The following is an 18,311-nucleotide window of genomic DNA, read 5'->3' as shown; positions in this document are numbered from 1 at the left end:
ACTCTTGTTCTCTTCTCTTTGTTGTACTCTTGTTTTAGTACTTTTGTATCTCTTTGCTTGCGAATCGTAAAAAAAAATTGTTGAGTCTGTCAAATAGCACCTGTTTATAAACACACAATTAAGTTTCCTTAGTCATATTTTTAAATAATAAATCGTGTAAGAAAAATATAAAATATAAATGAATGTAATGAATCTGATAATACTATGCCTAAAGTAGAGACAATTTCGATTACAGATATTAAAAACTATATTTAAAGATAGGCCCTTTTTGTATCTTAATTAAAAAATAACATTTTCTTTATAATTAGCAATACTTAACAATGAACTGTGTGATATTATATTAATATTTTGAGTATTATTTGTCTTTTGGGATTTAAAAACCAACAAACTGATGAATCGGTTGTCTAATTACATACAAATAAAAGAGACAGAGCTATAGCCTTTCAGAATAGACAACTCTTTAGAAAGAGACAAAACAAATGTGCAGACAATACCTGTTTTCTTTTTGAAGGTCTAGGTCGCTTTGTCTCTTCCGCATAAATCTGCTCGTATTTTCAACACTGCATCGGGATAGCTCTGTCCATTCCCCTATGTATGTGGTTTATCATACAGATTGTGCATGTATTTGTTTAACATAAGAAAAATATCTTGAAAAAAAAAAACTGTCCTCGGCATTCGTGTGAAGTCGGAAAATGTAGATGCATCTTAATAATATATTTTGTAAACAGTATTAGATAATAATGAGCAGTGTGAAATGTTTAAAATTTATTAACTGAATAAAGGCTTAAGCTTCTATTTACAATATAATAATTACATATACGATTTGTAAAAAATAATACTAATTTTAAGTAACTACCCTTAATGCTTAACTATAAGAAATCGTGTAAAGCTATTAAGATAACTATGCAAAGCATTATTTATAATCGAATATGTTGTCGAGACATAATAAAAAAGAGATATTATTTCGTACATAAGATGAACACTATAATATAAAAAAATACATTAAATATGTACGAATAAATTTCTCTAAAAATGGCACTACAGAAAGAGAACTAAATTAAAAGAAAGACATAATATTATTCTTAAAATACTATTGCGATCCAGAATCTAATTATATGGTAAGTACACATTTCATCTCTGCAGAGCACCAATTCTTCAAATGATATCAATTTGTAAATGAAGCGAGATGCCTCAATGAACTGAACGATCCCACCAAAAACAACTAGATTGAAGCTTTTGATTATTATATATAAAAAGCTATTATGCTCATTTATATTTGGAATATTATTTGCCCATGTTAAAAAATGATGCCTTAAATGAACATTATTGAAAAACATTGGTCAGTGTAGTACAAAACTGGTGCATAAACTTTCAGGTATGTGAAAGACATACTGGTATATTTATAAAATAAATCCAACCGAAACATCTTAGTAGGAGGACAACGGGAGCTTGTATTTAACTCTTCAATATAATTTAATACTCTTTATTTATCAATCCTGAGAGCCAAATACTAATTTACAAAGGTCTCGATACGTTCTCGATTCGATAACCCCTGTACAGTTTGGACTATAGATACAGCCAGTTCGCTTCAGACCAAAAAGATACGTCAAATTAAATTCGTAAATCAATCGATGTATAAAAACATATGAGATGCAGGATATTTTAATTTCGTCGTTTATCATTCGTATTCATCGTAATTTATCATGTATTTTAATTTTAAATATAATTGTGAATTAATATTCTTTACGAAAACACAGTATGTGGTACCTTAAAGTCAATCCATGTACACTTATAGTAACATATTTTTAAAGATACCATTTAGTAAAAAGTAGTACACATGCATACACATTTCATTAGTATCTATATATTACAATTTTATTGTTTTTTAAAGATACATTTTTTCATGTTATGTAGTTCATACCAGACAATTTTATGGCTTACATATCCCATTTAAAAAAAATATACACTTTATGCATAACATGATAAAGAATCGTACACGGAATGAGAAAAAAATATAGATATCTAAAAAGTAATTGGTTGTATATGGAATGCTTTTGCCTTTCCCTAAATGAGAAAATGTTAAAAAAATAAAAAAATGGGATATTTCATTAATTAAAAAATAAATAAAAATTACTTTTTTTTAAATACAAGGAAACTAAAAATAAATTTTGAATGTTCAGATATATTCCTAACATATTACTTATCTAATGCGTAAATGTATTTACACGCAGTTATATGAAGTATTCGGAGACAGTCTCATTAATCAATTATCTTACTCATACTCAGCGCCACCTCACCGTCCGGTCGCAGCGACCGAGATTTCAGATTTCAGCGCCCCTTATTTCTTATTAACTAACATTCTGCCCACAAGTCTGAGACAAAATGAGTATTCTTAGTCAAGAAAGGATTCCTCATTATAGAACCATAAAACAAATAGAAAAATTCACCTTTACAAAGAGATGAAAGGGAGAAGTAGTAATCATTAGCTACCCACATTAGTTCGGTGGTTTATAATTTATTAAATCGTTAACATAATAATCGCAGGAGCATTTATAATTCGTGACCGATCGATTCGCGAGTCAAAAGGTCCCCGGGACCAGATAAGAGTATTCTTAGAATCAACAGATTTCACAGAAATGCATCGAGTAGTATTTTACAATGTGTTAAGGTGTGCGTGCGTTAGACGATGATCTCGCGGATGACGCGTCGCGCGCGCGAGTTGGGCGTGGAGTAGCCGGACTCGAGCGACTCGTCGTAGCTGAGCGACAGGTGCGGCGGCTTGTCCTCGCCCGCCGCGTCGTCCGCCGCGAACCCGTCCGGCAGCCCGCTCACCTCGTGGTACGGGGACTCTGCGGGCACGGCGCTAACTTCACTACTTCGGTACTTACATATATATATATATGGGGGCTTTCAGAGTTACAATTTTCAAACCACAATAATATTTTTAACTTTTTTTATATAGAATAGGAAGGCGGACGAGCATAAGGACCACCTGATGGTAAGTGGTCACCAACGCTCATAGACATTGGCATTGTAAGAAACGTTAACCATCGCTTACATCACCAATGCGCCACCAACTTTGTGCCTGTAATTACACTGGCTCACTCACTTTTCAAATCGGAACACCATTTGAAGTATAGGATACCAAGTACTGCTGTTTTGCGGTAGAATATCTGATGAGAGGGTGGTACTTACCCAGACGAGCTTGCACAAAGCTCTAAGACCTGTAGAGACATAACTTCGTTATGTCATAATGTACTACCAAAAAATCTACTGCATGAGTCGACTACAAGAAATTCAATCATCATCAAAGATTCAAGTTTTATGTCTAATACTTTTAGCTGTCCGTTGATAGTCGCACAGACGGGGTCATTATTATTTTATGAACAGATTAAACTACGTACCGATATGTTGGTCCATGCGTTTCTTGGGCTTGTGAACGGAGGCATAGGGATCGGAGCAGTAGTCCTGTCTCGAGGGGTTCTGAGAGTTACGTAGTCCATAATCTGGCGCAGGTAGTTGGGTCCCGTGGGGCAGAGGGGGGTAAGAGGCGTAGTCGTCGATGGTTCCGTAGCCGCCATGTGCGATGGGATCGTATCTGTATCATATTTTAGTTGCATTATTTAAAACAAAAAAAAATTGTAACTAAAATCCAGTAATTTTCAATCAATCCCTTTATCTTTCGAACACCTGTGTAATCTTACCCGTAATTGCTTTGCCGGTCAATCATCTGATGGGGAGAGATTCCAGGCGGGTTGTTAGCCGCGGCCATCTTCATTTGCCACAACGAGTCCTGCGAGTTGACGCTGCCTCCATTGTTGCTGTTAGCGTAGCTATTTTCAATGTACCCCATATTCACCCCTATAATAAATTTCGTTTTAGGAATTGTAGTCTTATGTAAATTATTGCACGATTCTTCGTGCAAATAGACTTTTACTGTACACTTTTTAGTGTTACCGTCTACGCTGTCACTACTGGTTAGTCCTTTGTGCGTGCATGAGAAGAAATTTTAAATCGTTAATGTCAATGATTATTTCCATTTCAATCCAGATGGATTGAATGACATGCACAAGTTGATTTCTTTAAATGCAAATTGTATTATTAAAAATTATAATTAAAAAAAAACATTAAAATATCCGTTTTTTTTTTATTATCGTTAATAGTTTAATTTAAATCAATTATTCTCTTTTTTTGTTTGGGCTAATACGGATAGTTAAGGCAAGTAAAATATTGTTTACTTACAATCTGAATTCGTCATATTTTGTCCCGGATGTGTTTGCGTATGTGGAGCGATGTGATAGCCGTAGCCTCCTTGAGTTGCATACACAGTGTTCTTGGAGTCATCCATCGTGAGTGGTATATCCATAGAATTTTCCAGGGCCTTATTTTCCATACCAGTGCTGGGATAATAAGGTGGTGGTGCTTGATTCTGAGGGGAGCCCATCGGTGATCGCATGGAATCCATTTCGTAGTCTTTTGAAGTTTCTTTTTTATTTTCGTTGCGTTTGCAGCGACAAAATATAACCAACAGACTTAAGCACAGCAGGAAAACGAGGCTCGAGATTATTATTGCGACAAGTGTAGATGTTGTCAATGTTATTGCTTCTTCTGCGAACGATGTACCGACTGTAAATAAAAACAATTAAGAAATTAGTACAGTTAATTAGTACAGCAGAGTAGATCAGTTTCACTCTATCTCATTTCTTAACCCGTAGAAGTTTATAAAAAAACGACTAAAGGAATTTCAGTAGACGCTAAATCATATTGGTGATTTAGCGTTTATTAAAAGCTTTCCCAAGAAAGGTTCGCGTCAGGCCGGAAGAAAATGTAAAATATTTTTTTCGTACAGCATGAATATAACGAAGATAAATAAGTAAAGCTTACTTTGCGCATCGACATTGTCGCTGCACACATTCTGGTTGTTTTGCAAGCAGAGCTTGAGGCGCAGGCGGACGTCGCCGTCGTAGGCGGGCTCGGCCAGGCCGCGGCCGCGCTTGGGCGCCGGCAGGTCCAGCTGCTTCTCCTGCACCGTGGCGCCCGCGGCCGGCAGGCTCAGGGGCATGGTGTCCACTACCTGACAGGCGAAATTCTTATTTAATATATTAAATCTAAGACATGATGCTCGATGATGTTATGTTGGTAGATTCAATAAATATAAGCTTATACAAAAAACAGGCTTAAAATTAAATCTTATATTTTTTTTCAATATCAAAAACATCTTATAACCGATTTTAATATTTTTTTTGTGTTTAAAAACTGGTCAGTATAGCTTCATAAATATTGTGTCTATTAAAATATTCAAGCTCATTTTAAAACGATGAATTGCATTAAATAGTAGCACATTTCAATCTTGTTCATTTCACGTTTATTTCAAATCACTTGTTATATTTCTTACCTGCCATCCATCTGAACCCATTAGTTTCTCAATGACCCCAACAAGTGGTAGGCAGGTCGCCGCTACGGTAAAGCGAACCATTCTCGTGCTGGGATTATAGTTAACCGTGTCTGGAGGTATTATCTTATCCACCTTAGTCGTCACCGAAATTTCATTCGAATAATTGCTCTGCCCTTTTGTGTTAACCGCCTTAACCTAAAAATTGTTAATGAATTAAATTTAAATACACATTTCAAAAACAACTTAGTAAGAAATGTAAAGTGTTACCTTAAATTCATAGGTCACTTGCTGGTAGCATTAATAATAAAAATTTAGGATTAATTTATTTACAAGACTATTAAAAAGTATTTAAAACATGTATTAATTTTATATGACACTAACTAATCGTCCCGACTTCACACGGGTAGATAAGAAGAAAAATGTATTTTGCATAGGATTTATGTAAAATTCGTTTTTAGTAAGCGTCCGGTTTTGTAGTATAGTTATGTTCCGGTTTGAAGGGTGAGTGAGCCAGTGTAATTACAGACATAAGGGACATAACATCTTAGTTCCCAAGGTTGATGGCGCATTGGCGAGCAATGGTTAACATTTCTTACAATGTCAATGTCTATAGGCGTTGGTGACCACTTACCAACAAGTGGCCCATATGTTCGTCCGCCTTCCTAATCTATAAAAGACTAGCGCCTTACTCGCGATATAATTCAGAATTGCTTTTACCTGATCTACTTTGTAAAAAGAAACCGTATGAAATGTATATGATTCGCCAGTAACTTGAGCTGTGAGTTGATATGTCAGTAAGTCGGTTATTCTTTTATATGTAGCTTAGATTTTATAAAATAATAGGCATTTATCAGCATAGTGTGATTACATAATGTAGATATATTGCAGTTGCCTACCTTGAAATAGTAAGAATTGTGCTGGTCGAGATGAGTCACGTTGCATGGATTAGACCGACCGCATTCGTATTCTTTCCAGTCAAAAGCGTCAGTTTGTTTCGCGCTGCAGTGTGCACCATTAGCTGAGTTTCGTACTCGGCGGTACCATACGAAATATTTCGTGCTCGTCAGCCCACCATTGAAACCCTCCTCCCATTTTAATGTTACATATGTTGCATCAACTTTCTGACTTGCTAAATTTTTAGGTGGCTCCGGGGCGCCTTTGGGTTGTAAGCGAATTTGGGGATTAATATTTCCCAATGAATTTTTAACTTTACAATAATAATCGCCGTAATCTCGAGCTCTGACACTTCGAATCATCAGCACGCTTAAATAGGAATCGTTTTCGTCGGTCGTCGTAATGATCTCATAGTGGCCGTCAGAAGTTATCTGCAGCGGCGCAGGAGTCGCTCCGTAGAACCATTGGAATTCGGGCTTCGGGTAAGCTTGTACCCGGCATGAAATTTCAGCATTTTCCATCAAATCGTAGGCGACTTTCTTTTGCTGCTTAACGGATATCGGTTCGTCTGTAATTTAATAACAATTTAAAAAATAATAAATGCAGGACTAACAACAAAACAAACGTTTAATTACCCTTACATGGCATATTTTAAAAGCAATAAAAACAGAAGTCAAACGAAAATTAAATAACTACACAATTTTACTTATTATTAAACTTGTCCTCAAAAAGGAAAGAAGCAGGTGAGACATTTACACACCCGTACTTTCTGTTATATTTAAATAATTATATTATTATCTTTTGTAAAAGTTTATTGGTAATACACAAAAAAGTAAATATATTAATAAATTAATCGGTTACTTACGTTCAATTCGTAGCTGCATAGAGGAATCGACTTTCTTAACTTCATTTTCAAAAGAGCACGAATATACGCCCCGATCAGCAGGCAGCAAATCATCTCCATTTGGTCTCGCTCTCCCGTGGAACCAGAGCACACTTTGTATGTTAAATACGGCGTTTCTGCTCTTATTGATCTCAGTTTTAACTTCGTACAAATTAGCATCAGGACGTATTTCAGAATTATCTTTATACCATTTCACGTTAGGTAAAGGCTTGCCGAGAACAACACAGGTCAATGAGAAGTTTCTTTCGCCGGAGTTTTTAATCATATGCGGTTGCAATTTCGATTGAAACCGCGGAGGCTGATGTACTTCAAGATTAACGGTAGCGAGTTCACTGTGTCCGAGTTCATTAGTTGCCTGACAATGGTACACTCCCTCGCTACCGAGATGTGCACTCGGTATTATGTACTTATTGCCGGTGGCGAGGACCGCTGGCTTTAAGTCACCGACTTCCATTTCGATTTCACGGAACCAGCGATACTGTGGCACTGGCCAGCCGGGGGGTTTCGCACTGCAAGTTAAAGTTACTCCCATGCCCTCCTGCGCTACGGGATTTTCGGGACTTATATATGACTGACCTGGTTTATGCCTTACGAGTACAGCAACGGACGCACTGCCAGCTCTTTCTACTTTGTTGCCGGTGCTTGTCGAAACTACATTAATAGCCCGACATACGTAAGTTCCTGCCATATCGGCGTTTACTCTGGTGAGTAATAAAGTATTTCCTTTTTGACGAAAATCATTTCTACCCTCCATAGTCCATTCTATGGAAATAGGATCAGGGTTTGATGATACTTCACACCTAATTTCAACGTTACCGCCTTCTTCTGCTTCATAAGTTTTGGAATCCACGACGACATTAGGAGGATAAAGGACATCCAAGTATATTTCATTTTCGCCGGGATGGCCGAGCCCATTGTCGGCGCTACAGATATATTTACCTGCGTCCTGCACAGTCACTCTCTGAATCACATGGTTGAATGAATTTGAAATATATTTTCCTTCTCTCGTCCATCTCACACCGCTCACTTTAGGCTTCGCGTCGACTTTACAAACCATGTTCGCAGTTCCATCTACTTCGACTCGCAGTGGATTTTCAGGGCCGATTTCAACTCGCGGGAAATCTGCGAAAGACGTATAAGAATAAGTAAATTCAGTCTGTAAGATATCTAAAATAAGATGATTTTGGAGTTGTAGAAGTTATTCTACTCAATCTACCTCAGTAGTTGTGAAAGAACATCATATAATAGATGATGAAACCATTTGAATTCCACAAAAAAGTATCGTTTTACGCTTAAACGTAAACACACCATGTTTTGTATAGACAAATTGAAAAGAAAACGGACGCAATGGTTTTCTCAATACACAGTTCAAAGCACTGTTTACAGTATGTGTCAGAATTAGAACGGACAGCGTAATATAGCTGCTTCATGTTTTTCATTTAGGTCATCTTATTACAAATATTACCGACATCTGGCAGTTATTACAGGTTAGATAAATAGGAAGCCCGGAATTGCATGATATAAATGTTTACATCAGTATAGAACGAACTGTAATGTGCATATTTTTAACCAGTTTTAGAATGCACGTAACCACCATAGAACATTTCATATACTATATACTATTTGATCAATTTAGGCAAAATTCTTTCTAAGATGTATATATACATATATATTAAAATAATGATTTATTTGTAAAGCAGTTTTTTGTATTTATTTTTGCTTTAATTAATTTAATCTCGACATTGAAATACGATTACAGCAAGTATTTTATTTAACAGATGATATGAAAAAAAAAGAAAGAAATATTTCATAAAATTATTATTATTTAAAATGATATGACACTTAAATTAATTGAAAATGTCGGTGTTTAATAATTTCAAATAAAATATATTTTTACGAGCAGTAATGTCTGTCCGTCCCTTTCCTTTTTTGGCCAACAGGAGTATATTTGACCTCGGCAGGTGAAACATTGTACTTGAAGCGAATGGACAGACCTATAACGTGTTTACACTTTACCTTGAGACTAGTCTTTATTTATACAATGTACAATACTATTTACTGCGTGACTCCTAGAACCCGTTACGTTTTAATGTTTTTTTTTCAAAATCATAAATTCATTTATTCGACGTCAAAATTCAATTCGTCTTTATTCAACATAAAAGCATTTCACTTGCTTAATAATTGTAAAAATCTACCATCGGTTGGTTTGGAAATACACACCTCAAGCCTGAAAAGAACCGACGGTAGAAACTCAAAGAGTTTTTTTCAAACTCATAATTATATTAGAAGTACAAGTATTATACACATCACTTCGCTTAAACAAAACGCGCATTCATCTTGACTCTTTCTACATTCTAGGTTTCTGCATGAAGAAAGCTCTAAAAGCTCGTATTTCTCGAAGCCCCTTGGCTTTTTAAAGGAATCTCTTTATAGGATATTTGCTTTTCTCGCAGCATATGAAGCATAAACAAAACTCCTCATTTCATAGCGCACTGCAGAGTTCTACTTTAAATGAAAAAGACTTTTACACTTTTAACGTCAGATGAAAATAGTTTCTTAAACTCTACATTTCGTCCAGAAAGCAACGTAAAACTCAATATAATATAATATATTATGATAATACTTTTTCTCTAGCAGTCGTTTTGTGATCAGCGTAAATAAAAAATAAAAATTTAGAGCAAGTTTGTCTTTGTTGTAAATTACGAGAAACATTACTTGTTTGTGTACATTTGTGAGTTGATACAACTATACAAGAAACCTTCAAGTATCAACAACAACTGCACAAAGTTTAAAACTTTTTAATGGTGAATGGCTTAGGAACGCGTACAATACAAAAAAACATGCATATAATTATATTCATATAATAACGTTAATGGACACAAGTGATTCGACACAAAAGTTTTATTGATCTTAAATAAATTTAATTATCTATTTCAGTGGCATTTTAGAGGCAAAATAAGATAAAAATACCGATGAATATAAACCCTATATTTACAATGTCACTGTTTAAAATCATAAGAAGAGAAAGTAACGTCTACTTTAATTTAAAAGGTATTTTTAAAATGTCGCAAGCTCAACTGCACGAGTCAAATTAAATTTTTATCAATTTAACTCGCGAGTCAGTTAATAGATCTTATAAAACAACAAGTTTGTAATACATATTACTATTGGTTTAAGCGGCGAAAGCCAGTAGAACCCCCAATAGGCATATTAAAGCCAATTTACACAAAACCTTAATGACTTATTAACTTAAACCTTTTAACCTCATGATCACTCCGTCCATTAGTGAAATCCGTATGAAAAACGTTTCGGTAGTTTTTGTATTTATGGCTTTCAGACAGACGCGGCCGGGAGACTTTCTTTTATAATATGTGGTCATTTAAATTGTACAAAAATTACTGTAACTATATGACTATCTATAGTAATATTATAAATGCAAAAGTAAGCGTGTCTGGCTATCTGTCGTTAAGGTTAAATCATTGAACTGATTATGATAAAATTTGGTATGAATAAGCTTGAACCATAAAAAATTACGTAGGCCTAAACTCACAATACACTGGCGAAAACTAGTTGGTTTATATACATACATAGGATTGACAACACCTCCCAGTATTTGTTAATGTAAATATAATATCTTATACTATTAAATGAGGAATTCCTCCATACTACACTTCGTGTATGTTGGAAACTTCTCTAACGATTTAGCTCAATCTGATTTGGATTTGTATTTAGATAAGGTTTTGCTTTTTAAGTTTATCTATGTCTTTCCTGATTTACATGGGTTGATTAGAAAAAAAATGAATTTTGGATAGGTTTTGCGTAGAATTCGTTCTTAATGTGCATCTACGTCGGGGAACGAGTGTGACAAATTTCAAGTCAATTGGGCGGATAGTTTAGGAGATCTCGTGATGAGTGGTATTTCGCTTATATATAGATTAATTATTTTAAATGAAATTATTTGAACAATCATGATATTATTCGATTGATTAAATCAAATCAAAACAATAAACACATACTCGTATCTTTGATTGTTTAGCGAAGAACTCGTATGTATTGGCTGCTACGTTGACAGTTCCACGTAGTGAGTTCAACGTAAACAAAGGCAAAAACATTCGGAGTCGATTTCATAACCGTGGGGAAAACTGCACAGCTCATGAAAAATAAGAATATTTTCTCTCTTTTATGTCTAGCTATATGCCAATAGTTTATAAAGCCATTCAAAGCATTATTTATAGCACTTAAATCATCTTTGTAAAAATCTCCATATTGACCTCACAGAATTTTAAGTATTCGTATGTTTGTTTCAATTTTTTTCAATTACATTAATAATGAATTAAGGATTAAGTTATTATTAAAGGTATTATTTCAAATGTTAAACTGCTATAGTTTTGGAATGAATACCACCAGAATATATATAACAATTCATGGTATAATAATTGTTTAATATCTTGGAGTTGAACCCAAAGATATAAACATTAATTACTTTACAGAATTGAATTTATATCCCACCTCTATTCTTATTGATATTGTGCGATAACATCTTGATGCAATATTTTAAACAGAAAAACAGTTAAAATACGTTTTGAAAGATTATGAAAAGCATGTTCCTGCGTTTATATATAATATAGTGTATATTCAGACTGTTTTTTTAGCACATTATTGTTTAATCGAGATAAAAGGAGAAATGTATTATCTTTCCCCCCTACCAAACAATCGTTGTATTGTACAGCTGATGAGAGACAGAGAGAGGTAGTTGTGTAGCTATTCAACCGCTACACGTTTATTAAATAACGCCGTGTGTACAAATACAACTGACGTCCTGTTTATTTGTATTGTTACATCGTTCTATGAAAACCATGGCTTTAAACTAAGCGTTCGTTTTCATAGAACGAATGCTTTTTTTTTTTTTTTTTATAGAATAGGAAGGCGGACGAGCATATGGGCCACCTGATGGTAAGTGGTCATTAACGCCCTTAGACATTGGCATTGTAAGAAATGTCAACCATCGCTTACATATCCAATGCGCCACCAACCTTGGGAACTAAGATTTTATGTCCCTTGTGCCTGTAATTACACTGGCTCACTCACCCTTCAAACCGGAACACAACAATATCAAGTATTGCTGTTTTGCGGTAGAATATCTGATGAGTGGGTGGTACCTACCCAGACGAGCTTGCACAAAGCCTGGCTGCACATATTAGTTACCTCAAATATATCAATACTATTTGCTATTTCAAAAGGAACTCGTAACACAAGAACACTATTTTGGGTAAATTATTTTATTAAAATATTATTATTTCATTGTATTTAGTTAACGTATTGTCTAGTTCGAAAGCGGCCTTTCTAAAATGGAGTTGCATAACTCAACAAGGTTGGTTGCCGTAAGTATGCGTTCCTGTATTTGTTTTTCGTGTCGTGTCATATTTTATATTTATATATTGTGATATATTTTTTTAGTAAATAGTTCGTTCTTACTAATAAAGTCAAGATTATTAGATTTAATCGCTCGATTCATTGTAGTTTTTTTTTATTATTTGTGTCAAAAGTGTAATTTTATTGATTCATTCCAAGTAATAACATTACCAAATCAATTAAGAATGGTTAATAAACCAATTTTTCATTGTATCTACACTTTTACTTTGTATACTTTTTAATTTTTTTGCGATAAATCGTTTTATAGATAAACTTATTATATTCTAAAGTAAAATTACACAATGTAAGCTATTACATTGTTTTAATATTATAATATTTGAAATAATAAAACCATTAGACCTCTTCGTATGTCTTCTATTCGCACTGTGAACAGGCAAATGAGTCTCATAATGACGTAAGAGGTCACCTCTACCAGTTCACCCATACTATACCATTGTCACTGTAAGAAATAAAAGATACGATGTTATGTCCCTGTGCCTATGATTACATTGATTCATTCGCTCCTGAAGTCAAAACATAACTATACAAGTAATAGAATAACTGAATACCAACTATATCCTATTCTAATTAAAGGAGTAAAGATATACACACCTCAGATTTACATATTCATTCCGTACCGTACCGTAACAGCCTGTGAATGTCCCACTGCTGGGCTAAAGGCCTCCTCTCCTCTTTTTGAGGGAAGGTAGAATTCACATGTGGCAGAATTTCAGTGAAATTAGACACATGCAGGTTTCCTCACGATGTTTTCCTTCACCGTAAAGCACGAGGTAAATTATAATCACAAATTAAGCACATGAAAATTCAGTGGTGCTTGCCCGGGTTTGAACCCACGATCATCGGTTAAGATTCGCGCGTTCTTACCACAGGGCCATCTCGGCTTCATTGCGATTTGTTAATAGCCCTGTTGTATTATGCACAACAAACGGTTCTTGATTAATTAACTTTTATTCCACTAACTATTCAACACCATTCCACCTAACTACTTAGAACTTTAATTTTAATATCAAAGTACCGATTACAAGTTCGCGCTCATTCAAAACGTCATTTTTCGAATTTCGAATCCATAGTGATAATCATAGATTATTCAAGATGACCAATGATGTCGCGTCAATTCGACGTCAAAGTTTTTTATTTGTATTTACTCTTCTTGTGGTTGGAATAGACTATACAGAGGCGTGTTTTCACAAAACCCTACTAACGTCCATAAAACTACGGGTCCATAGGGTTGGCTCAACTTTTGTCATGTGGTTATTATCTGATATGGTAGAGACATTACGTAAATAGAGATATTAGGTAAGTCTTATATTGTAATCCAAACCAAAGAATAATTGACCACGATATCTGTCCGTTTTAAGATCCGCCAGAGTGATATAAAAACAAAATGTCTGTTATCACTCTCGTCTCAAAATCAATAGTCTAAATTAATGGCGGCACCACAGTCTCGCCGACATATCTATAAATTTTAAATATATATTACTTACAGTTGACGCTAAGTTCCACCGTTGCTTCTAACTGCTGCCCCTCACGCATGGCGCGATTCTTCACGTCGCACCGGAAGGTTGCTCCGTCATCTTCACGGCTTGGCTCGAGTGTGAGTACAGCCACGGTAGGCTCCACGCGTGTTTTACCGACTATCATCTCAGCTTCTAGTGCACGGTTAGAGCCATCGCGATACCACCTATATAGATAATTTTTATGATAATTAATTTGTTTAAAACCACTTATTACTCATATATTCAGTAATTATAAATTTAAAATAAAGTAAATAAATTTAAAAACTCAAACTGATTTTTCTTAAGAAGACGTATCTTGAATTTATACATATAATATAAATAAAATTACTCTCATTATATTTAATAGGCCATCTTCTTAAATATTATCTATGAATTTTTAAGATTAATGTTCTATAATCAGTATTGAAATGGTATAAGAAAAGCAAATGACCGCTCCATATCCACGGCGCGAAAGCTATGACACGCAAGTGTATATAGATCCGCGGCTTCGCGGCATTCCTCGTTTGTTATCGGTTTTTAGCCCCCCGACAAAAGGATTGGAGGAAACGTTGCGAGTGTAGGGACACGATAAGAGACCATGCGCAAACTGCGGATTTATGGAAAAGCGTAGAGCCTAGTATAGTAGTGTAGTAATACTATGGGATTAGTATTAACACTAATACTGACTTGGGCTGTTCTATTAACAGGTTTTTTTTTTTTTTTTTCGAAGTGAGTAATACTGTTGGCCTTATTGGCCTCTACAGCGTCACCGGCCGGGGTGGGCGAGATTAACTCAGCCGGATGTTGGGAGCCACACAGGGCTCAAGAGAGACGGGCGTCCTAAGGGTGCCTCCTGTGAGGCCGGACCTCGGCTTAGGACTCCGTTGAAATCGGGAGGGGACTATTAACAGGTTACTGAAAAATAATATCAATTAATATAAACAAATGGCCAATACATGCCGTTACATGGCGATCATATTAGTATCCATCCATAAAAGAAACAAAAAAAAACATATATATCCCATTTTTATTTTTATTATTTTATTTTTGTAATATAAGTTGCATTATAAGTTAATATTTTTAATTTTTTGTTTTTGTTTGTCTGTAGTTAAGTTTTATATAAAATATTTATAATTATATTATTGAATCGATATTCAATTATTATAAAATTACTGAAAATCTTCATAATTAGAAATTTGCATAAAAAGCTTACAAGATTCCATAACTACAAACTTACTACGTACCTAATTATCTATCTATACTAAAACCGCGATAAAATAAAATAGCGAAAGTAACTCCGTAACGCTTTCGCGGCTCTGAACCGATTTTGATGAAATTTGATATAAAGCAAGGTTAAGCCCCAAGAAAGGACTGAGGCAGCATACATACTTTTTTATACCTAAGAACTGCTTCCTCTCCTAAAACGCGGGCGTAAATTAGTAAAACATAAATAAAATTGTCACTCAGTATATAATCCTATTTTTGAATATAAAATATATTCTTAAGTACATTCATATTTAAACTGATCTCAGTGTTATAGTTTAGATTAAAATTGTAAATGTATTTACATTAAGAGAAAGCTATCGCAATATTCCACGTCAACGTAGTTGCGGACGTAATAACTCATTGCGCGACATTTATTTAGATGATTTCCGTTGTTGTTATGAGTATGTCGCTCTTAACACGTATTCCAAATATATGAGTAACTATAGGTAAATTATAATAAGTATTCGATCCGTGTTAGTCTGTATTAAACCTTCTCCGTGTAGTCTAGCTTGACATTTTGTTGTATCATCGTGAGTGTAAAAAAATTCGAATGATTTTTATATCTTGCAAATTAAAAAAAAAACCGATGTAATATACAATAAAAACAAGCTGACTTTATTCTGATCGTGTAAAATTCAATAAATTATATATGTTAACTCGTCATCTAATTCCTCTCTGCCGTCACGTAGTCCAACATACCTTTCTTTTTATCCCCAACTCGACTAACCACTAACTTGTGAACGCTCCCTTGTATTGTTATTTACCATAATATAAATGAAACTCACTTTATAATTGGACTAGGGGAACCTCCGACACTTGAACACGTCAGGTTGAGCTGCCTGCCTTCCTGTGCTTGAGCCTGAGGGCCAGTGTTCAGTACTGGAGGTTGTGGTTGAGTGAGTACCACGAGGTTGTATCCTTGCGAGTGCATGGTGCGTCCCGACCCACCGGCTTTCACCCGACACTCGAACTGTCCGTTGTCCCGCTCATAAGTTACGTTTGTTATTTTCAAATCGAATCGACCTTCTGATGGCGCGTACATTATCCTGTAAAAATAATATCTTGTCAAACCAGACCTATTAAAAATTATAATATATTAGATGCAAGTATAAAATTGTAGTATAAAATTTGTGAGGACATTATAAATATTTATTTACTTTACATTACATTTTTCATTATAATTTTATTATTAATGATGACTGATAAACTACTGTTAATGAACTAATGATGCCACTGATTATTATGTTTGAAATATTTCTATTTTTCTATATTTGTTGTTTTATAATGCATGATGCTATAACCTGTTATCAACAGAACGTTTAACATATATCTTTTTTTACGTATTATTTCGATTATTTTTGTTGTTTCTAAGTAAATAAATAAATAGACGACGGGGCGCACACGAAAGTAAAAAAAACACACACACAAAATGTTGTATAGTCCGGGACATTTACAAATGTATATAAAATTGGTTATATCTGCCAATAAACTAAATGGTTTCTCATCCATTTAATTATCGATGACCAATCGAAAATTAATTCTACTACATATTCTCAAATATTTATTTAAATAGTATGAATATTGTCATTCAAATTTCAATAATGTTTCTACTTATGGAAACGAATTAAATATTGAATTTGAAATATATTAGTTATAGAATATCCAAATTATATTAAAGTATTTTTTAGTTTTTTTTTATGTCGAGTTTTCATGTAAAACCCAAATAGTACATAAATTTAACGTTTTTCGAATTATACAAAGTTTTGCTTCTCCATATTTTGCAACTAAGAATGATAGTAATTGTTTATATAAAAATATTCTAAAATTCAAAAAGTATCATCCAGCACCGACAGGAACATAAAAAACGCTCGTTAATATTATAATTGTATAATTTTGTTTAAGCCTTTTTTTACGCTGGGGGGGTGGGTGAAATGTGGTGCTCTCCGGTGTCATAAGCGCCGAGTGCGCCCCGAACATCGGAATAACCACTAAAAAACCAGCGGTACCCTTTCCGCCTTAATGTGGAGCGCCACGGGATCGCTTGCGCATGCTATCGTGACGCTCTGACGGACGGCCCACCTATGCAGGCCTCCATTCTCTAGGGGGAATTACCAGGGTACTGAGAACCTTCTAGTCCCGGCAACGCCTCTTGTGCAGTTTATTTAAGCCTCCCCCTGTACAATAAGCGGGCAAAGCCGCGGGCAGACTAACAAAAATATATTTAACATAAGAATTGGGTTCAGTCCAGTAAAGGACGAACACGCTCTTATATTGATAATTTGAATAAAATGTAAATAAAAAAAAACAAAGGCTAACTCCATTACGCTGAATATAAATTAAAAATTACTATTCATGTATGGAACGGACGATGCGCGAGCGACGACCGGTATTTCAAGCCACCGACTTACTCGGTACCGCAGGACTGCTGCCTGTCGACAATACGCCTACGAATAAACTAATGCGCGAGTAAACATTTACAACGCCAATCAATTTTCGACCTTAAAAAATATCACTTTAAACTTCTATTTGCCTAACGGTCTGTTTCTCACATTTATAAAATTATTTAGTTTAATGAATTTATCAGCGTTCTCTTGTCATTTATATTAAATGAAATTTATATTATATTAATTAATAGTTTACTACAAAATGACCTGCTCGTAGAAACGCATTGAGATTAGCGATGACCTAATGAAGCACCTATAAAAACATTCTAGGAAACTGTAACGGTTGTAACCTCGCCACTCGCCTCTCGCCTCCTACTTGTTGGTCTGTCTTCGACTACAAATTTTCAGTTATCTATACTCTACATAAATAAATAGGATTTAAGTGTCCGACTGTAATTTCAAAATAACTGCCTCTTTTTAAATTAATATAGATATTTGCGAGTTACCAAAACCAAAACAACCACTTTTTTAGACTACCG

General features: G+C 34.7%; 1 protein-coding gene across 2 annotated transcripts in view; it reads right to left on the bottom strand.

Annotated features, from left to right (window-relative positions):
* Positions 1 to 752: 752 nt before the first annotated feature.
* Positions 753 to 18,311, bottom strand: part of LOC126771052 (hemicentin-2) — a 36,691-nt gene continuing 19,132 nt past the window's right edge. The window contains exons 4-13 of one of the 2 annotated variants that reach the window (XM_050490732.1): positions 16,174 to 16,434; positions 14,111 to 14,307; positions 7,155 to 8,315; positions 6,292 to 6,857; positions 5,396 to 5,590; positions 4,885 to 5,074; positions 4,243 to 4,626; positions 3,705 to 3,861; positions 3,405 to 3,598; positions 753 to 2,849 (exon numbers count right to left, since the gene is read on the bottom strand). In XM_050490732.1, the coding sequence (XP_050346689.1) occupies positions 2,680 to 2,849; positions 3,405 to 3,598; positions 3,705 to 3,861; positions 4,243 to 4,626; positions 4,885 to 5,074; positions 5,396 to 5,590; positions 6,292 to 6,857; positions 7,155 to 8,315; positions 14,111 to 14,307; positions 16,174 to 16,434 (3,475 nt within the window). In that variant the 3' untranslated portion in view covers positions 753 to 2,679. Of the gene's footprint in view, positions 2,850 to 3,404; positions 3,599 to 3,704; positions 3,862 to 3,931; positions 3,985 to 4,242; positions 4,627 to 4,884; positions 5,075 to 5,395; positions 5,591 to 6,291; positions 6,858 to 7,154; positions 8,316 to 14,110; positions 14,308 to 16,173; positions 16,435 to 18,311 lie in introns of those variants that run through there. The other variant, XM_050490733.1, reaches the window with a different exon arrangement.

Source organism: Nymphalis io, chromosome 10, assembly GCF_905147045.1.
Source record: "Nymphalis io chromosome 10, ilAglIoxx1.1, whole genome shotgun sequence".
Classification (NCBI taxonomy): domain Eukaryota; kingdom Metazoa; phylum Arthropoda; class Insecta; order Lepidoptera; family Nymphalidae; genus Nymphalis; species Nymphalis io.
Note: the sequence above shows the minus strand (reverse complement) of the source record. Positions and strands in the feature narration are given on the sequence as shown.